Source organism: Megalobrama amblycephala, linkage group LG1 (genome assembly GCF_018812025.1).
Source record: "Megalobrama amblycephala isolate DHTTF-2021 linkage group LG1, ASM1881202v1, whole genome shotgun sequence".
Classification (NCBI taxonomy): domain Eukaryota; kingdom Metazoa; phylum Chordata; class Actinopteri; order Cypriniformes; family Xenocyprididae; genus Megalobrama; species Megalobrama amblycephala.
The window spans coordinates 33,512,853-33,535,567 of record NC_063044.1 but is presented as its reverse complement, the minus strand read 5'-3'; the positions used below and the strand labels follow the sequence as shown (position 1 = coordinate 33,535,567).

General features: G+C 35.5%; 1 protein-coding gene across 2 annotated transcripts; it reads left to right on the top strand.

Moving 5' to 3' along the window:
• Positions 1–7,065: 7,065 nt before the first annotated feature.
• On the top strand, positions 7,066–20,976 carry LOC125268269 (zinc-activated ligand-gated ion channel-like). Of its 2 annotated transcripts, none has more exons than XM_048190337.1 (10): positions 7,066–7,502; positions 7,597–7,659; positions 7,802–7,935; positions 8,373–8,417; positions 11,752–11,858; positions 14,179–14,351; positions 14,474–14,598; positions 14,933–15,143; positions 19,455–19,610; positions 19,698–20,976. In XM_048190337.1, the coding sequence occupies exons 2-10, from the start codon at positions 7,605–7,607 to the stop codon at positions 20,024–20,026; spliced, it is 1,335 nt and encodes a 444-aa protein (XP_048046294.1). In that variant the 5' UTR covers positions 7,066–7,502; positions 7,597–7,604; the 3' UTR covers positions 20,027–20,976. The 2 variants fall into 2 exon arrangements, with proteins under 2 accessions (XP_048046294.1, XP_048046303.1); XM_048190346.1 differs by having other exon boundaries at positions 7,068–7,502; positions 19,701–20,976.
• Positions 20,977–22,715: the final 1,739 nt, after the last annotated feature.

Here is a 22,715-nt window from a genome sequence, read left to right as displayed (position 1 = left end):
TGAGTCAGTAACGTTTACCCAGAAATTTTTAACTGAGGTGCAATCCCAAATAGCGTGTAAATAGGTGTCTGTGGTATTTTGTGTGCAATGTGAGCATGTTTCTGAAGTAAAACCCATTTTAAATAATTTCCGTCCAGTTAGGTGAAATCTATGAAGTACTTTATACTGTATAAGTTGTAAATTGGCGTTTTTTGTCATGAAGTAGATATTTTTGCAGATTTGTGTCCAGAAAGTGGCATTGGGAGCAATGGATAAGTCTGATTCCCATTTAGCATTGGGTAGGATATTATTTGGATATTATTTTATATATTTTGGAGAGTAGTTTTTTTGGTGATGTTATATTAATTAGCTCTGAGATTGGAGGGAGAAGGTCTAGATTAATTGTCTGAGTGTCGATTTTTGATTGAATAGATGATTTGATTTGTAAATATTCCAGAAAACAATTACTCCCAATGCCGTATTTCTGGACCAAGTGGGAAAATGGTGCCAGGTTATTATTAAGGAGGATGTGTTGGAGTTGTGTGATGCCCTTATCTACCCATGTGTGTGTAAGTTGAGTGGCTTCTTGTTATCTATAAAATCTGGGTTATTCCAGATCGGGGTGTATTTAGATGGTGCAAGAGAGGTGTTTGTGATTTGATGAAATTTCCACCAGGCTGTCAGAGCTGCGGCTATTGTTGGTGTTTTAAAACAGTGATGCTTTTTGATTGTCTGATTATAGAAAGGTAATTCTGAAATGTTAATGTCCTTACAAATTGACTGTTCAACATCTAGCCATATGCTTTCTGATGGGTTAGGATCCATTTGTATATATTTTGGAGCTGAATGGCCAAAAAGTAGTGGTAGAAATGTGGTGCTTCCAGTCCTCCTTGTTTTTTTTTGTTTCTGTAGTGTAGTTAATTTAATTCTTGGGGTCTTATTTTTCCAATAAAATTTAGTGATGATTGAATCTAGTGATTTAAACCAAGTGAGGGAGGGTATTGCTGGAGTCATTGTAAATAAATAGTTTAATTTAGGGAGTATAGTTATTTTAATTACTGATATTCTGCCCATAATGGATAGTGGTAAATTCATCCAGCGATGAAGGTCATCATTTATTGTTTTAAGTAATGGTGTAAAGATGAGTCCAAACAGCTCTGACAGCCTGGGGGAAACATTAATGCCCAAGTATGTGATATAGTTGGGATGTCACATCCAAGCTGTTGGAATGTAATGAAAGTATGGCTGATTTACCCCAGTTGATTGAGTATTCAGAGATATTTGAAAATGAATCAATGAGTTTAATTATTTTTTGTAATGATGATATGGGGTCTTGTAAATATAGTAATATATCATCAGCGTAAAGACTAATTTTGTGGTGCATGTTTAGTGTTTGAATTCCTTTAATGTAGCTGTTTTGACGGATGGCTGCTGCTAATGGCTCAATGAAAATGGTGAATAATAAAGGGGAGAGTGGGCATCCTTGTCTAGTCCCCCGTTGCAGTGTGAAGATATGTGATGTTAGTCCATTGGTGATGACAGTGGCTGAAGGTGATGTATACAGAATTTTGATCCAATTAATGAATGACTCCCCCAAACCAAACCTCTCTAATGTGGAAAACGGGAATTTCCAATTGACCCTATCAAAAGCTTTTTCTGCATCAAGAGTAACTATGATGGTTTTGGTTTTTTGAGTTGATGAATAATGCATCAAGTTAAAAAAAGTCTGTGTGTGGATGAAAAGTCTGGTTTGGATGAAAGTCTACCTTTGATGAAACCGGTTTGATCTGGATGGATTATAGATGGTGTGACTTTTTCTATTCTATGCGCCAGTGCTTTGGCGATAATTTTAATGTCTACATTAATTAGGGAAATCGGACGGTAACTTGATGGTAATGTTGGGTCTTTATTTGGTTTAAGAAGGAGTGAAATTGTGGCTATGTTCATACTATCTGGGAGTTTTGATTTTTGTTTTGATTCATTAATCATACGGATGAAGAGTGGTGATAAGATGGACCAAAAGTGTTTGTAGAACTCAGCAGGGAATCCGTCGGGGCCTGGAGCTTTATTGTTTGAGGGCATTAAAAAGTTCATGTTCTGATAAGGGAGATTCAAGAGAATTTATGTGATGTTTACTGAGTTGAGGTAGTTTGATATTACTGAGAAATGAGTCAATGTCTTTCTGATCTGGATCTTTATCGGAGGAATATAATTTATGAATTTTGAAAATTTTGAAAATTTGAAAATTTTGAAAGATTTGATTTATTTCCTCTGGTGATTTGGTGGATTTCCCTGCTGTGTCCATGATCACTGGTATTGTAGCTTTTTCCTTATTTTGTTTGATTTGATTTGCCAAATATTTACCAGATTTGTTACCATGATGGAAGTTTTCTTGTCTTAGCCTATGAATTAGGAATTGTGTATGTTTATTGATTAATTTGTTCAATTTGAGTTTATATTTTCTTAATGAATCCTGTGTTTCTTCTATTGGGTTGTTTATGTTAATGTCTTCTAGTTGTTTGATTTTTTGTTCCAATTCTACTTGTTGATCCTTTTCTTTCCTTTTTTTGTAAACAGAGAATGAAATTATTTTTCCTCTTAATACTGCTTTTCCTGTCTCCCACAGAAGAGATGGAGATGATTCTGGGGAGTCATTCATCTCTAGAAAGCATGCCCACTCTCTTTTGAAATAACTGTCAAAATCATGATCTTTCAAAAGAGATGTGTTAAATCGCCATCTGGTAGTGGGTTTATGTTGACTAGTTGTGTTCCATTTTAATGTTACCGGAGCATGATCACTAATGACTATTGGATGGATCTTCGATTCAGAAATATTTGATATGATAGAATTGCTGGTGAGAAAGAAATCAATGCGGGAATATGAGTGGTGTACTGGTGAGAAAAAGGAGTATTCTTTACTGTTAGGATGCTGTAGATGCCAACTATCGCCAAGACCAAAATCACTCATGAACTGTTTTATGGTTTCTGCAGATTTCCAAATGCGTTTATTGTCTAAACTATTACATCTATCTATTGTTGGATCTAAAACTGTATTGAAATTACCTGCAATTATGACTGGACAATTAGAAAGATTTAAAATTGAAGAGAAAAAGGTCTGAAAAAAGGATGGGTCATCTGTGTTTGGGCCATATAAGTTGCCAATTGTGACTGGGCTATTATTAATTGAGATGTTTATGATAATGAAACGTCCCTCAGGGTCTGTAATGGTGGTATTATGAACAAAAGAGATTTTTTTATTTATTAGAATGCATACTCCTCTTTGTTTTGTGTTGTAGTGAGCTGAGAATAAATGACTGTATTTTGATGATTTAATTTTGTTATAATCTGATTCTGATAGATGTGTTTCTTGCAGGAGACATATGTCAGCTTGTAGTTTATTTAAATGATTAAAAACTTTGACCTTCTTTGTCTGAGAACCAAATCCCCGAACGTTCCAGGTTATAAAAGTGATAAATGACATGTTTTAGAGAAAAATAGACAAAAATGTATATTAATGTGTGGGTCTGTTAGTACTGTATATGTATACAAGTGAGTGTATGTATTTGAGTGTGTGTAGTAATGTATATGCAATGTTGTTGGCAGACTAACAAAAATACAGAAGCACAACTGACAGAATATACACAGCAGAACAGCAACAACAAAACAGAAACCATTAAATGCAAACATATGGTGGAACATGGGAAGGGGAACACGAGACCTAGGTGCAAAAGTAGGAGCAGATCAAATAGATTAACGAACGAAAGAAAGAAGTGAGTGTGTTTAGTTCAGAAAAAGAGTGTATTTAGTTCAGTTTATGATTATGGCAGTTATTAACTCAGGAATGGAAGTGAAGTGTTTAAAAAAGCCAGGGAGTAATGTCCTTATCGCGATATAGTTGTCCGTCTATGTATAATTTGTCCACTGTAATGATTGCCTTTTTTCCTTCATTTATTTTCTGTTTTCGGATTGGGAAGAGTTGTTTCCGGCGTTCGATAATGTTCGATAATATTGTTAATTGAGTCCATAGTTTATGCCTTTGAGTTGTCTGCCTTGCCTCTGAACCAGTTCTTTGTGTTTATAGTGTTCGAATTTTGCGATGATCACTCGTGGACGGTTGTTGTTGTTTTTGGATCTGATACGGTGAACACGGTGAAAGGTGATGCTCTGTACTGTTTCCGCTGGTAATTTGAGTTGTTTTATCATGAAATCCTTGACTGATTTTTCGGGGTCGTCTGGAGTTTGTTCCGGGATGCCTGTAAAAACTAAATTGTCCCTCATGCTGCGCAATTGCAAGTCCAAAATGTTAAATATCGGGGGGGTGGGGGCTGGTTAGGGCAAGGCGTTGTCCTTTGCTATTTCTTTGAGATCTTCTCTGCAAATGAGTTTTATTGCTTTATTGAAAAAATTAACATAAACCCTGCCCCCAAGAACACGCAACAAAGGGGTGAGGCCATGTTATTGCAATACAGTACGTAACACAAATGCAATAGCATGTCATAAAAGCAATATTATATTCTGTTATATTCTCTCTTACAACAGTTCCCACAGGAGTGATTTATAGATTATCATGACTGAATATGCTAATCAATGACTTAAAGACAGTTAACTCCACATCAGCTACATAAATCAACTAACCGTTCAGAAATGTCCTGTTGCATTCTACATGTTGTCACTTCTTCTTGAGTCTCTCATTGTCCGACTCTGGTTTGAGCATAAAAGACCGAACAGTTTCTGACATTTTCATTTTCAGAGTCTGTGTGAGGTAATCGGAGCTGGTAACACTGCTAATATGAGCTCTTGAAACTCCGCCCTCTTCTTGAGAGCAGCAGCTCATTTGCATTTAAAGGGACACACACAAAAACAGAGCGTTTTTGCTCACTCTCAAAAAGTGACAAATTTAACATATAAAGATTATCTGTGGGGTATTTTGAGCTAAAACTTCACATACACATTCTGGGGACATCATAGACTTATTTTACAGCCTGTAAAAGTGGCATAATATGACCCCTTTAAATCTTTTTTGAGCACTGCGGAGCACCGTACGATGACTGTTGCACTTCACTGTAATTCGGATGCATTTTAAAAAGATGTAGCCTACACTTTCATTACTGAAATGCTGGAAAGTATTTACAAGAACAATATTTCTTGACCGCTCAAAGGAGAAAGAGAAGAAAAACACGTAAACATTTGAAATGGGCTGTTATATGGCAGCAAATATATATATTAAAATATAAACCAAGCAGATTTCTGTTTACCTCATGTAGCCTAAATAAGATATTTTTAAATTACATCCATCATTTTGAGATAAAATAGCCTACAAGACAGAAAACCACTATATTGCGTCTATCTTTCTTTCTTTTGATGATAAATGCTAAATATGATATTATTTTCCTATTATTAATTGAAATATTAATTTATTCCTATTATTCCAAGCATATGACATTTTATTTAGAGCAGACAATCATGCAACCACATGAGCAGTGTGTTTCCAGGTTTGAAGGATCACTAAACTCTGTCCGGCATCTGAATGCATGAGTTTCATCACTGAGGTGCCATGCAAATTTATTTTTACAGGCATCCACATTAGAAACAATAACTTTGTCTGAATAGTGCTTATGTTGTGGATGAATTATCAGTGCACATTATTCCAGGTAAATTTCAGAAGTGCTAAAAGTAATTGTTGAACTGTATCTGTCTTTAAATGTAAGTTGATTAACATTATAAAAAAGCTGTCTCTTTTAAAATTGGCCCACATTTCCACTTACTTGTGAGCTGTTATGGCTTATCGTTCTCTAATTAGCCTAATTGTGGGTGTAGAAAGCTTTTTTTGTTTAATTTTTCTCTCACTTTAAATGAACTAATTTCAATAAACTGAGGACATTATCCCAAACACAGCATCATCGGGCTAGTACACAGTCCATATATATATATATATATATATATAGCTATGGAAAAAATTAAGAGACCACTCCAAGTTCAGAAATCAATGTTAAGTGGTCTCTTAATTTTTTCCATAGCTGTATATATATATATATATATATATATATATATATATATATACCATTTAACCATCATTTCATTGCATGTATATCATTAAGCTGACATGAAACGCTCTAGACAGAACATGCTTGAGGCAAAAATCTAATTTACAAAACTCTCCAATGATGCGTGTTTTCTTACCCAGGAAAGTTGTTAGGGTGTGTGTAATCTGAGACTAACTATTGTTCTCCAAGCAGCTATCATAACAAGATTAAATGCACTATTGTTCCCTTCCATTATCACCACACACAGGAAAAACCTCACGGACACGAAGAGTTAGCTAATGTCAATCACCTGTTCTGTATGTCAACCTTTGTTTGGTGGAAGACCTGGAGGAAACTACAGCTGGGCTAGACTTTAATATGGTCAGCATTTGCAGTAAAAGCATGATTTACTCTTATGTCCATATGATATTATTGATAGCATGATATTACCCTTATGTTTTTCCAAACTTATGACTTTCTTTTGGAAACGCAAACCGAGAATGTTTTAAAGAATTTTTTTCCTTGCAGTTACAACGAATAGGGACAACATTTCTCTTTTTGCATTGGGCATACAGGTTTGGAACAACATGAGGGATGACAGAACTTTAATTTTTAGGTAAAATATTCATTTAACAGACATTGATGTGGTAAAAATTGAGATTAAGAATACTTCTATAATTAAACTGCACAAATATGCAAAAGGTTGTTATTTATTTTAAATATAGCCTGCATGCATTAACCTGAAGTGTGCAAAGTTGATCATGCTTCACATGGACATAGATTAGCTATACACTATAAGTGTTACTTACTCAAGTCATCAAAATGATATTAACTACTGATTAGTTAATGTACTACTCATTTGTCCTGCATTAATTCCTGTAGAGTTACCAATTATGGAGAAAAAAAAAAAAAAAACTGCACTCCATGTAATCTATGTACGTTCATCAGGCAATTAAAGCATCTTCAGCTAATTAAACCTTTTTTACTTTTAAAAACAGTTGTGTATATATACAAGTATGGCTCAGTGATTATAGTCTTTGTTACCATATGTAAAACCTCAGGGAAACAAAAAGCTTGCAAATGAGGGTGACACTTCTGCATATGCTGCATGTCCTTTATGAAGCGGCTTATAGATTGAGGTTCTGTTTGGCTTTGAGGCAAATGAAAGGCCTGGAGGTAGTTGATGCTGCAGTGCAAACTGCCTTTGTACTCATAGCCTTGAAGCCCATTTAGAGGCATATCAGAATTTAAAATCTAAAGTTTACACAAAATGTGCATGGGATGAAATTTAATATGAGCTGGCTCAATTTTGTTTGTTTTTCTGTACTTTGACGTAGTATATTCAAAGAGCTCCTAGAGCTCCTTTAAAAAGCCAACTGATGCTTGTTCATGTAAACTACAAAAGGCTGAACAGCTGAAAACAGCCGTTTTGGGAGAAACAGCTTTGGGAAAAAAAAGTTTTGGGAGAATTTAATAATTCATTCAAATTGGCTTGCAAAGGTAAAGTATCAGATTCTTAAATAGTTGTCATAAATATATACATGCATAAGAGACATCTGATTATAAGAGAATAAGTTATTCATTTATTTTGTAGGGTCTGAAATGGTTCTTCAACACAGGATCTCATTGTTGTTCCTCATCTTTTCATGTCCGATTGGTAATCTACTTCTATGCACTTTCTATTGTAATTTTGACATTATGTGGTTGGTTAAAATTGTACAATTCTTCGAAAAGTATTAAGGATGCAATGCCTTTTCATTTAAAAGTAATGTTTCTAACATGTGTATCTGCTCCAACAGTGTTGACAGATTCATGTAACAATCGATGTCTGGCAAATATAATAATTGCTAAGAAAATGAAGAGTGCACCACAGGCTAATAATTGTACTGTCAATGTAAACATCACTTCAATGCAATATGAGACACTGTCTTTTGTAAGTATTAGTGTTTTTACCATTTTATAATTTCTGTCTTATTTCATGCTCTACATAACTGCTGTTAACAATATTAAACTGTATTTCAATGGTCCACTTTAGACACTCTACTAACTATAACTTTGCAACTACATGTCAACTTATTCTACTAACCTGAACCCTAACCTAACCTTAACCTAACAGTCAAATGCTCTAAGAGTTAATTGACATGTAGTTGCAGATTTACTTATAGTTAGTAGAATATCTAAAGTGGACCATCGAAATAAAGTAAACTCAAACGCTTTATGAACTACTTGCTTTTGTTCCATATGACATAAAAAATAGATTTTACTTATTATACAATTAACATAAATTTAAAGTAAATTTTACTATACTATTTTTTTTCAATGTAATAATTTTCACATGCAAAAAACTTAAAATTTTGTCACCATGTTTAGGATACGAAAAATATGCAAATGAGCAGCCGTGTCAAGGTAAACATGGTAAGTATGGATATATTTTTGATGTTCACTTTTAAAAGAAAAAAACACCTGTATCTCTTATAATATTCACAATTTATTGATTTTAGAGTGCAAAATGTTACCTCAGTGAATCTGTTTTTAGAAGTATATTTGGTTACACTTTATTTGATGGTCCAGGCATTCTATTAAAGGATTAGTCCACTTTCAAATGAACATTCCCTGATAATTTACTCACCCCCATGTCATCCAAGATGTTCATGTCTTTCTTTCTTCAGTTGAAAAGAAATTAAGGTTTTTGATGAAAACATTCCAGGATTATTCTCCTTATAGTGGACTTCAATGGCCTCCAGATGGTTGAATATTAAAATTACAGTTTCAGTGCAGCTTCAAAGGGCTTTAAACGATACCAGACGAAGAATAAGGGTCTTATCTAGAGAAATGATCTGTCATTTTCGAAAAAAAATGTAAATGTATATGCTTTATATAAACAAATGATCGCTGTATGTCCTACACCTTCCCTATTCTACTTACAGGAAAAATGTAACTGGTGCTGCGTTCATTCCGTAAGTAGAATAGGGAAGGCATAGGACATAAAGTGTAAACTTTTTTGAGAATACGGAAATGCGGTTTTGGTGGAAGCACTTACAAAGGCGATCATTTGTTTATAAAGCATATACATTTACAAACCCGATTCCAAAAAAGTTGGGACACTGTACAAATCGTGAATAAAAAAGGAATGCAATAATTTACAAATCTCATAAACTTAGATTTTATTCACAATAGAATATAGATAACATATCAAATGTTGAAAGTGAGACATTTTGAAATGTCATGCCAAATATTGGCTCATTTTGGATTTCATGAAAGCTACACATTCCAAAAAAGTTGGGACAGGTAGCAATAAGAGGCCGGAAAAGTTAAATGTACATATAAGGAACAGCTGGAGGACCAATTTGCAACTTATTAGGTCAACTGGCAACATGATTGGGTATAAAAAGAGCCTCTCAGAGTGCCAGTGTCTCTCAGAAGTCAAGATGGGCAGAGGATCACCAATTCACCATGCTGCGGTGAAAAATAGTGGATCAATATCAGAAAGGAGTTTCTCAGAGAAAAATTGCAAAGAGTTTGAAGTTTTCATCATCTACAGTGCATAATATCATCCAAAGATTCAGAGAATCTGGAACAATCTCTGTGCGTATGGGTCAAGGCCGGAAAACCATACTGGATGCCCGTGATCTTCGGGCCCTTAGACGGCACTGCATCACATACAGGAATGCTACTGTAATGGAAATCACAACATGGGCTCAGGAATACTTCCAGAAAACATTGTCGGTGAACACAATCCACCGTGCCATTCACCCATGCCGGCTAAAACTCTATGGGTCAAAAAAGAAGCCATATCTAAACATGATCCAGAAGTGCAGGCATTTTCTCTGGGCTAAGGCTCATTTAAAATGGACTGTGGCAAAGTGGAAAACTGTTCTGTGGTCAGACGAATCAAAATTTGAAGTTCTTTTTATAAAACTGGGACGCCATGTCATCCAGACAGTGTCCCAACTTTTTTGGAATCGGGTTTGTACATTTTTTTTTTTCGAAAATGACCGATCTCTTCACTAGATAAGACCCTTATTCCTCGTCTGGTATCATTTAAAGCCCTTTGAAGCTGCACTGAAACTGTAATTTTGACCTTGAACCATTTGGTGCCCATTGAAGTCCATTATATGGAGAAAAATCCTGGAATGTTTTCATCAAAAACCTTAATTTCTTTTCGACTGAAGAAAGAAAGACATGAACATCTTGGATGACATGGGGGTGAGTAAATTATCAGGAAATTTTTATTTAAAAGTGGACTAATCCTTTAACTACTATAAGTAACTTTGCAACTACATGTCAGCTAACTCTCATTAGAGTATTAGTGGACTGTTACAGTAGGTGTTAGGGTTTGGGTCAGTAGAATAAGTTGACGTAGTTGCTTAAAGTCAGTCTGGTGATGGAGCATCAAAATAAAGTGTTAGCAGATATTAAGCAGACAGTCTACTGACAGTTGACATGTACAGTGGCATGAAAAAGTATGTGAACCCCTTGCAGAATCTGTGAAAATGAGAATTATTTTAATAAATCAAGAGGAATAATAAAAAATGCATGTTATTTTTTTGTTTAGTACTGTCCTGAGTAAGATATTTTACATAAAAGATGTTTGCATTTAGTTCACAAGACAAAACAATTGCTGAATTTATTAAAATAACCCCATTCATAAGTATGTGAACCCTTGATTCTCAGTACTGTGTGTGGTTACCTGATGATCTACGACTGTTCTTATGTTTTGTGATGGTTCTTCATGAGTCTCTTGTTTGTCCTGAGCAGTTAAACTGAGCTCTGTTCTTCAGAAAAATCCTCCAACTCCTGAAGATTCTTCCGTTTTCAAGTATTTTTGCATATTTGAACCCTTTCCAGCAGTGGCTGTATGATTTTGAGATTCATCTTTTCACACAGAGGACAACTGAGGGACTCAAACTCAACTATTAAAAAAGGTTCAAATATTCACTGATGCTCTAGAAGGAAACACGATGCATTAAGAGCCGAGGGGTGAAAACTTTTGAATTCAAATATCAAGGTAAATTGTACTTAATTTTTCTGCCAGGAAACATGCAAGTATCTTCTGTTGGTTCCGAAGGGCAGTACTAAATGAAAAACGACGATATTTAAACAAAATAAGAAATATTGTGACATCTTTATCCTGTTCAAAAGTTTTCACACCCCGACTCTTAATGCATCATGTTTCCTTCTGGAGCATCAGTGAATGTTTGAACCTTTTTTAATAGTTGTGTTTGAGTCCCTCAGTTGTCCTCAGTGTGAAAACACAGATCTCAAAATCCTACAGTCACTGCTGGAAAGGGTTCAAATATGCAAACATGATTGAAAACTGATGAATCTGCAGGAGCTGGAGGAATTTTCTGAAGAACAGAGCTCAGTTTAACTGCTCAGAACAAACAAGAGACTCATGAAGAACCATCACAAAACAAGCAAACAGTAGATCATCCAGGTAACCGCACACAGTTTTGAGAATCAATGGTTCACATACTTATGAATGGGGCTATTTTAATAAATTCAGCTATTGTCTTGTGAACTAAATGCAAACATCTTTTATGTAAAATATCTTACTCAGGACAGTACTAAACAAAAAATAACATGCATTTTTTATTATCCCTCTTATTTTATTAAAATAATTCTCATTTTCACAGATTCTGCAAGGGGTTCACATACTTTTTCATGCCACTGTAGTTGTAACGTTACTTATAGTCAGTCTAAAGTGGACCATCAAAATAAAGTGTAAGCATATATTTTCTCTCCATAGAAGTGGAATGATCATGAACTAGGGTGGAATGACACAACATCTAATGTTACAGCCGTTATGTTACCGGTTGACAAAATCTGGACTCCTGAGTTAGTTTTGGACAATGCGTAAGTGACCTCAGAGCTTTTTTTCTTTTTTTTTTTTTTTTTTTTTGTGGCATGGCATGCAATTGTCTGTTTAGTATAGAGGTTACGATGACCCACCCACCCACACTTTAGTTTTTGCTCTTGACCAAAGACAACACAAGATCTCATCTCTGCACTTTTGATGAATGGCTATGCTATTTTTTAATTTTGTCACTTTTCCTGATATCAACATTTGTGAGTTTTGTGAGATGAGATTTGTGAGATGAGGCTAACTAATCTAGTTTTGTTTCTCTGGAACATAGTGACCTGTGACATTGAATTAGGTTGAATTTCAAAGTTTTTTTGTAAATGAGGAATTTGTGGTCACATTCATTAAAACCTATAGGCTTGAGTAAAATCATTAAATTATAATTAGTGGCCAAGCACCGAAGGTGCATAGGCACCTATTATATCTGTTGGCGTTCTTCTTCTTCTTCTTCTTCCGCTCTGGAGATCTATGGCAGCCCATAAAACTGCTTGCAGGAAAGTTGTGAAATTTGGCACACAGTTAGAGGAACTGTGAACTGTGTCCATAGCATATTTGGTGTCTCTAACTCAATCCCTCTAGCACCACCAGCTGTCCAAATTTGCACTCATGTTTATGTTAATACCTTTTGAACCATAAGGATTAGAAACAAAATTCTTTTTTCCTCTGATTACTCTGGATCAAGACAAATCGATTGCACCCTGTGATTTTTCCGCCATTTTGAATTTTCTGAAAAACCTACTTTTTCAAACTCCTCCTAGACCATTAACTCCGATTTTCATGAAAATTGAAGAAAAATTCATCTTTAGACAATGCCGACAAAAAGTTATGGAATACAAGTAGATTTCTCAAACCGTTTTCGGAAAACATGCGAACAAATTGTACGTAGCGCTTATGAAAATAAACCTAATGCTGTATCTCTGCAATGCTTTATTGTATTCAGACCAAACTTAGTCCATGTCATCACAAGCATGACCAACATGAGGTAACATGCAACATGCGTTTCGGTGCAGCGCCACCTACTGGTCCGGAGATACGAAAAATGGCTATTTTTGCTTTTAAATTCTGATGGGTTTGTCCAAAAATCATAACTTTGGTCTCATCGGATTCGGGGCATCATGCTGAGTCGAATGATATCCAATTTTTCCATATCGGCTATTTTGGCCGTCGGCCATTTTGAATTTTGTGCTAAAATGCTGTATTTTACGAACACATTACAATAGTGTATCATCACGGAACTCGGTATGGGTCATCAGCACAATGCTCTGAAGGAGCCTGAGAAGTTTCAGACCAGCGCCACCTAGTGGAGAATTTTTTTTTTATAAATGCTTATAACGTTTGATCTGGTTGGCTTATTTTCAAGGGAGTCACATCCTTAGACTCACGAATCCTTGCCCAGTCCAACGATACCAAACATATTAGGTTTCATATTAGGTTACCAATGGTACACTAATGGTACATTGTACCATTACGAAACTCAGGATGTGCCATCGGCACCATGCTCTGAAGGTACACAATAAGTTTTGAGATAGCGCCTCCTTGTGGTCAAATTTTATAATGAAATTTTAAATGCTACTAGCTTTATATAAATGTGTCCTATTGTAATGAGAATGATTCTTAATTGATTCCGTGGGTCATGCTGAGAGCATTGATGCCAATTTTGCCATAGATAGCCAAACTTCCTGTCAATTTGATTTACTCCTAGAAGGTTCGTCCAATTTTCACCAAAATCGAATCATATCATCTTCAGACCATGTTGGTAATATGTTATGGATTTCGTGTTGATAGACGAAACCGTATTCACATATCAAATCAGTGAATTTGAGACTTGATGCCAAAATGACTGTTGAGTCTGTATCTCAGCAATGCTTTCACATATTGATACCAAACTTAGCAAGTGTCATTGTCACCTCACTCTCACCATACCGCATGAATTTGGTCACAGCGCCACCTATTGGTAGAAAGTGATAAAACAATAAATCTTTACTATTGACAGTATATATCATTTTTCAGCTCTTTTGCCTAAAATGATCTTAAAAGGTCTTTAATTGCTCACTGTTCCAGTTGTTCTGATGCTCACAGCCGTGTTGGCTGGCTTGTTGTGCCACTTTTGTGCTTGGCCCCGTAATTGCTGCTTGCAGCTATATTTATAATTATAATTATAATACAAATAAAATAAATAAAAATATTAAGAATTTTGTAAAAGATTACTTAGGGGTGAAAAATTAAGTGAAGCTAAACATGACAACATAGGACTCATGACTGCATGGTTCCCAGCTTGGGTGAATGTCACATTCTTTCTCTTTATGCATTCAGGATAGATGTAACCGTGAAGCCGTACACTAATGATGTTCAGGTGACGAGGAATGGAACAGTGGACTATGCCATGATCTTGTTCATAGCAGTTAGCTGTAATGATATCAACCTTTTCAGCTATCCCTTTGTGAAAGGAGAATGTTCTGTGGCCATCAATGGATGGAACCAAAGCTGTAAGTTGACAGAAAATTGATAATTTGTTCTTAACCAGGGACATTCTTCCAGAATTTATAAGGACAACATGTAAAAGATATCTGAATAACTGCTAAACATTCTTTTGTTTGTGTTGATCTAGATTGTGAGCTTAATCTCACCCACCCTAATAGCATAACTAATGTTGGAGGCATTCAAGGAGAGTGGGAGACTGTGAACGTGACAGTAGTACAAGATGAAACATATAAAAACCGCAGATATCTCTCGGTAACTACTGACTTCTTTCTGATTCTTACTTCTATGCCCGGGTTCACAGACAAGGCCTAAGCCTAAAATGCATGTTTGAGCTGTTTGGTATCGGCAGGTTACACTATCAAAAATTTTGAAATTGGAATGTAAGTAATAATAAGAACATTTCTTAATTCTAAGAAATGTTAATTTCCAGGTTATGGGAAATAACATTCTCACTGTACAGTAGTCAGAATCTGCATGATTAGGGACAATATATAAGCATGAAACACGGACAACTTTATGTGTGACATGAAGAGTGGACATAAATATTAAACTGATACATATTATTTTTCCTTTCATCTGTTAACAGGTCTCTTTATCTGTCAGTCCTTTCAGTGCTGTTGTGACCCTGATCCTGCCCAGTATACTAATAATGCTGGCTGACCTGGTGACCTTTGCTCTGCCAGTTCAAGGAGGAGAACGCAACAACCTTAAGGTCACCTTGGTCCTGAGCTTCACCATGTTCCTCCTCATCCTCAATGATCACCTGGCCAGTGGTGGACGATGTAGCCCTATCCTCCGTAAGTAAAAGAACAAAACAACAGGCCTCTGTCAGTGTAGCCCTGAGTAACTGTCATATTGTGATACAGTACAACAGAAACAACCTTTACGCATACTTTATGCAGGTTTGCAGGTTGTGTTGAACATACTTAAAGTTGGCATAAAATGAAAGTTGCATCTGACAATACACACACTACCAGTGAAAAATGTGGAATAAATGCGATTCTTTATTGTTTTTGAAAGAAGCCTCTTCTGCTCAGCAAGTCTACATTTATTAAATCCAAAAATACAGTAAAAACAGTATTATTGTGAAATATTATTACAATTTAATATAAAATTTAAGTTTTGCTGCATAATTAGGGGCCAAGCGTTGTTATTATCCATATCTGTTGGCATTCTTATTATTATTCTTCCACTTCTTCTTCTTCTGCTCTCGATTTTATGGCTGCCAATAGAACCGCTTACGAGAAAGTTATGAAATTTGGCACACAGATAGAAAATTTGGAGTCTCAATCCCTTTAGCGCCACCAACTGTCCAAAATTGTGCTCAAGTTTATGGTAATCATTTCCTTGAGGGCTAGAAATAACATTTTTTCCCTCTGATTCCTTGGCTCAAGACGATTCGATTGCACTCTATGATGTCATTTTACATCATGAAATTTTTTCAGCTATATTGAAATTTCCAAAAAACTACTTTTTCGAACGAAATTTGAACCAGATCATCTTCAGACCATGTCGACAAAAAGTTATGGAATTCAAGTTGATTCGTCAAACCATTCTGGAATAATGCACAAACAAATTAAATGAAGGGAACGCCATCCGCACTGCTTTAGCGTATTCTGACCAAACTTGGTGTGTGTTATTACAGCCATGACCTTGAGGTACAGTTTCGGCGCAGTGCATTTTTGCTTATAACTTCTGAATGGTTTGGCCAAAAATCCAAAAGATTTTTGATTGACCAAACCACTGAATAACAGATCAACAAATTTGATGGCATGGTGATTTTTTTTTTAGCCATTCTGACTAGAATAATTTAAAAATGTCTTTAATTACATTGCAGTGCAGTTCCTCTGAGGTGCCATGGTGGCATAACTCATTGTGCTTTTTTTGTGCTTTGCCCCAATAATTGCTGCTTGCAGCTGTATTATTTGTTGAAACCATGATCCAGCAAGGATGTAGTATATAGATTAAAAGTGACAGTAAATACATTTATAATTTTTTAAAAATTCAATTACAAATAAATGTATCACAAAAATATGAAGCAGCACAACTGTTTTCAACATTGATAACAATCAGAAATGTTTCTTGAGCAGCAAATCACCACATTAGAATGATTTAAGAAGAATCATGTGACACTGAAGACAGTAATGATGCTGAAAATTCAGCTTTACCATCACAGGAATAAATTACAGTTTACAATATATCCAAATAGAAAACAGTTATTTTAAATTGTAATAATATTTCACAGTATTACTGTTTTTACTGTATTTTTGATCAAATAAATGCAGCCTTGGAGAGCAGAAGAGACTTCTTTCAATTACTCAAATTACTTAATAATTACTCCACACGTTTGACCGGCAGTAACGCATTTCATAGAGAAACTTATCTAAGTCTTATCTAAATAAATAAACTGAATCTCTTGTGAAAACGTGATCAGATTTTATCAAGACTCTACCCTCTTATTTCATCCCAACCTACATTTTTTATTGTTCGAGGGCCAAGTGCCATTGACAAACATGATCAAACAAAGCTACTGTATGTTATGCACCTTTTGAATGAAAAGGAAATAAGGAGGTCAGCTGCCATTTCGCTCGTAATGCATCTTGGTTCAAAGCAGCAGAGTTTAAATTCCTTGTTTTGGTGTGCTTCCTCATAATACATACCATAGCGATTATTGTTGGGAGAGTGGGCAGGCGAGTAGGCAGAGCTTCACTGCTGTCCAAAACACATTCAGGACAGTTTACGTTTCCAATACAAATATGATGTGATCAAATTCATTTTTGACTACCCCGTGTTTGATTTTAGTGATCCAATTACAAAACCATCCTAACTGGTGTAAACAATGCAATGCAGAGCAATACTGTGAAACCTGACGCTTGACAGATGAGCTCAGTGTGTTGTAGAAGACAGCAAAATAGCATGACTGCTTGAGCATATGTGTTTTTTTTTTGTTTTGTTTTTTAATCTCACATTCACTTTTCATTGTTGATTAGGTTTAGATTGTGGTTAATGTAGGGAGCATGTTTGTTTCAAACCCTATAGAGCATTAACCTTTTAATGCTGACAGCAAAGAGGACACAGGTAGGTAGGTGAGACACAAAATGATCCCCAACAAGAGGGAAAGGGCACTATACAGTAAGGATGACCACTGGAACCAGCCCCAGGGAATCAGCAGGCAGGGAAATCTCCGGCTGGATATTGACAGGACTGAACAAGGCAAAACTCTACAAGATTACAACAGAAACAACACAACGGGCTGAGACGGCAAGATAATAAGAAATACAAAACAGAAAATAATAAAGGAGAAAAAAGGGTAGAACAGATAAATAACTCAAGTTACTTAAAACAACAATAAAGAAAAATAAAGTAAATAACTAAAATATATAAATATGCTAAGCAAAATAAAAAAGTACAAGGCTGAAAGAGAAGACTGGAGAATAATTAAAATAAAACTAAACTAGTAACTAATAACTAAATAAAAACTAAACTAGTGACACTAATCATGATAATAGTGACTTCAAATAAAACATCAACATCTAAATCTCTGTCTCAATAAGAACTTCAGTAGATGTCTGAGAGAAATAAAGTCAATCTGGTTAGTAATAAGTGAAGCTGGTAATGCTGTTTGTGAAGTTGATTAATCCCCTGGTGAGATCTTGAGAGATTTAATGTCTTCTTTTATCTTCAGTTTATTTAATCTAAGGCTGTGGATGAAGTCAGTTTTTGTATTTCTGCTCATCTTTTTTTTTTTGTTCTTTTGTTCATCTTTCCTTCAGTTATTCTGCTTGTTAACAGCAGGTGTTCATCACTAATGCTCAATCATCAAGTCAAGTCACCTTTATTTATATAGCATTTTTTTTTTTTTTTTTTTTTTTTTACAATCCAGTTTGTTTCAAAGCAGCTTTACAGTGATAACAGGTAACATGCTGTACAGCAGTTCGAGAAGAAAATAGTGTCATTGTCCAGCTTAAGCAAGTTCAGTATTGATTCATTCCGTTATTCATTTAGTTAATAATGGTTATTAATTTAGTTCATTTATCTATATACCAGCTCTGGAGAAAAACAGTGGTGTCATCATCCAGCTCAATTCAGTTCACATACAATGGTGTCAATGCAGGCAGATCAGTAATATAAGTGTCCCTAAGGAAGCAAAGAAGGTGGCAAGGAACCCAAACTCCATCAGGTAACAGAATGGAGGAAAAAACCTTGGGAGAAACCAAGCTCAGCCAGGGGGTCAGTTCTCCTCTGGCCAACAAAAGAAAAGTGCATTATTATGATTCAGGCAGCGTTACAGGTCAGAAGTCAGATTGGAATCGGTAGCATTCAAATATTCATCCAGTTCCCATTACTTGAAGATTACTCTCATTATGCTAATATGGAGCCAAAGCTGGCCATAGGGTCTGTGTGGATGACCTGTCTGGTTTTTGTGGTCTTTGCTGAGGATCTGTGCAGATGGCTGTAAAGTCAACAAGGCCTTCACAGGGGCTTCATTGTAGACACAATCTCTGCTGGCACTTGAGGGCTGCATTTTGGTCGTGTCTAGGTGCAGGTCCACCATCTGATCTGGATATAGACCGGATATAGCTGACTATGGTAACCACGGGATTAGTCTGTGGTTACTATGGTAACCACAGACTAATATGGCTGCCCAAGTTTATGCAGCCAATCAATCCTTTAACAGATGTGTATTATATAAATTGATAATGTGTTATGTGTATGCTAGGGTAAAGGAATGTGTTTTTAGTCTAGATCTAAACTGACAGAGTGTGTCTGCTTCCCGAACAATGCTAGGAAGACTGTTTCAAAGTGTAGGATAGGAAAAGGATCTACCGCCTGCAATTGATCACTTATTTAATCACTTATCTCATTAACTTCAACACTTCAGTTTTGTTTGTTTGTTTGTGTGTTTGTTTTTTGCTTCAGTGTTATTTCAACACTCTGTAGTGTGAACACATATAAACACTGATGGTGTTAATTTAACACTGGGGATTTTGCTCTGCACTGATGTGACAAAATGTGATTTATCATTTATAATATTGTACAGTGTATTGTATCTACAATTAATGAAATGCACAGGTAAATTATTATTTGCTCTGTATTTTGCTCCAAAGATTATCACTTCTGCTTCTGTCTGGTCAATCTGGTGCTGAGCATGGTGATGTCTATTGTGTTGACACGTCTGACATTAGATGAAAGATTCCTGCTTTGTAAATGCTCAAAGAACCTCAAACCCTCCCCCAGAACTGCCAGTCTGCGTCAGGATGAAGGTAAGAATTTAGAATACAGCAAACATAAAGAGTTAATTGCTTGAGACAGACTTGTAGTGTGTTTATGCATATATATATCTTCATAAGCAGATGCTGGTGTGATTGCAATAACGAAGTCTAGTGATCTGCCTTCAGAGGTGGCTTCCCTCCAAAAAATAGTGAACTTTTTGGAAAACATCGACCAAAAAGAACAAGTGGAAAACCGCAACGTGGCCTTTGTAGATTGCTTGGACAAAATCTGTTTCTGTTTTTTTTTATTCATTGACATCATTTATATCATCATTGTTGTCATTGTCACCAGAACAGATCTGTGCAAAGAAAAAAAGACAGTTTTCTGGGATACGGAAGATGATTATTTTTCTTTTTATAGTGTTGGTTATCCTGAATATTTTATCAATGACACAGAAAATTACTGACCTTTTTAAATTATTTAAGAACACATTATGATTTGAATTTTGCAGAGTTCTCATAGATGATTTTGATCTACAACTTTTCTGTATGTGTTGTCCATAAAACAGAATTTGATTTTATATTGTCTTTAAACCTTTGTGCATTTTTTTTTTAAATAATATACTGTATTGTACATATTCACTTACACATTTGAGGAAATTCATTAACCGTGTCATTAATAAAGGCTTTAACTATTTGATTTAATTTTATTGTATTTATGTTGGACATAAAAAAATCCATGTCATCATATGTTAATAGGGGATTTGGGGTAGAAGTCTCCTAGTAGTGTGTTGTTGCTGGAGTCTTTATTACTATTTAAGTGTTAAATTAAATTTTTACATGCATTTCAAACCTTTCTATTTTTCATCATAACTTTTTGGCCAGTCGAGTGGAATTTTATTTATTTAGCGTATGGTGTACAAAGCAATTGTATGAAACATCATGTGACCACATACACTACAGCGACAATAGAGGCCTATAAGAGATTGTGCAAAGAGGTTAGAAAGTACCCTCATTTGTACAACTCTAGCATGAAAGAACACAAAGATATTTACATGGGTTGTAATTTGTGACGAGAGGTTGCTCAAAACTGCACATGCAGCGAATTCCTGTGTATGCATACAAGTCGAATGAAGTATACTTTGCAAGGCTTTGGATTGTGTACAGCATATGCATAAAAGTATACCCAGGGCTTTACAGTTGTTGTGTTCACGTAATAATGCTCTGTTGATTGGTAAATGCCCACTAGGGGGAGTTATTGTATTATGTGAGGAATATGTATGTATGTCAGAGGAAGAGAAAATGTGTTTTGGCATGTAATGTTTAAATAAAGAGACATGCGTTACCTGGATGTAGTCTCTCTTGATGTATGTGACTACTGCACAACACTGCAATTGATCCACTGCTGGCTGCAATAAGTTATTAAGCTGTAAGTCAGTCAGGTTTGCATGGTAAATGTTAAACTGCACTGTATTCATTCACAAAGGGACAACCAGTCCAGCTACAGAGCAAAACACAACTTTAAACAGAAACATCACCACAAACATGTACGTAGCTCATTAAAACTAAATGATTGGGTGTTAATGCCTCCCTTCCTCCAAGAAGTTGTCCACATTTCTAGCCTTGAAGTAGTTTGCTGGCTCATATTACACAAGGATTTCCCTCACCACTAGTGCCTTTTAACCATTTAGCAGCATTATTCATGAACATTTGACAATTAATACTACTGCCAAGCCAGCCACATGACAAGAGTCTTTGACATTGCTCTGTTACTGACATAAAAGAATAATTTGTGACACACACACACGTTCGTTTTTGTGAATTGTGGGGACATTCCATAGGCGTAATGGTTTTTATAATGTACAAACTGTATTTTCTATCCCCCCTACACTACCCCTACCCCTAAACCTAACCATCACAGGAAACTGTGCACACTTTTACTTTCTCACAAAAACTCATTCCGTATGATTTATAAGCCTTTTGAAAAGTGGGGACATGGGGTAATGTCCTCATAAGTCACCTCTTTTTTGTAATACCTATGTCATACCCATGTCATTATACACATTTGTGTCCTGATATGTCATGCATACACACACACATTGGTCCATGATAAGATTATTCATGTTAGACACATTCATGGTTATCTGATTGTCAGAGAACAAAGAAAAACAAAAACAAAAGAACCCTTACAAAAAGTTCATTTTATTATGCAAACTTCAGTACAGTTCAAACATACTCAGCAAGTAAACTTTATGTAGTATATTAATTAATTATCAATGCACCTAGTTTTCCCCATTCAGTTAGGGGATTAGTCATGCCCATCACCTGTGTTCGGTTAATCACCTCGTTAAGATCCTTTGTTTGCTTCATGTATTTAAACCCTGTGTTCACCCTCATTCCTTGCTTGTCCTCGTCTTTGTATGATGCGTGTAACTTTTATGTCTTATCATTAAAGCCTGTATTCATCTAATCTTCTTCGTTCGCCTGTTGTTTGATACCACTTGTGACAGTAGTATTTTAAGTGCACTGTTTCAATAATTCTTAGGACTGAATTGCCCCACTTTTTAATTTATAAAAGTGTTATTTTAAATTTACGTTGAGTGTAACAGCAGTACACTTTAAAAATGTTTTTCTTTGTGATCTACTTTTTAATTAGAATCTTTTTTTTAGTTTATGAAAGTACACTGAAGTATACTCTCAGTAAACTACAAGTACTAGGTTCCTGTTTAGGTATTATTAGGTAATTGTGATCAATTCATCTATTTTCCAAACCGCTTGTCCTATGTATGATGTTTTGTTATATTACAAACCTGATTAAAAAAAAGTTGGGACACTGTACAAATTGTGAATAAAAACAGAATGCAATGATGTGGAAGTTTCAAATTTCAATATTTTATTCAGAATACAACATAGATGACATATCAAATGTTTAAACTGAGAAAATGTATCATTTTAAGGGGAAAATAAGTTGATTTTAAATTTCATGGCATCAACACATCTCAAACAAGTTGGGACAAGGCCATGTTTACCACTGTGTGGCATCCCCTCTTCTTTTTATAACAGTCTGCAAATGTCTGGGGACTGAGGAGACAAGTTGCTCGAGTTTAGGAATAGGAATGTTGTCCCATTCTTGTCTAATACAGGCTTCTAGTTGCT

Bases quoted from the DNA above. Each gene is read 5' to 3' on its own strand.
- LOC125268269 (XM_048190337.1), top strand. From the start codon at position 7,605: ATGGTTCTTCAACACAGGATCTCATTGTTGTTCCTCATCTTTTCATGT. The intron at 8,418-11,751 runs GTAAGTATGGAT...TTCTCTCCATAG, and splicing joins GCCGTGTCAAGGTAAACATG to AAGTGGAATGATCATGAACT. The intron at 15,144-19,454 runs GTAAGTAAAAGA...TTTGCTCCAAAG, and splicing joins ACGATGTAGCCCTATCCTCC to ATTATCACTTCTGCTTCTGT.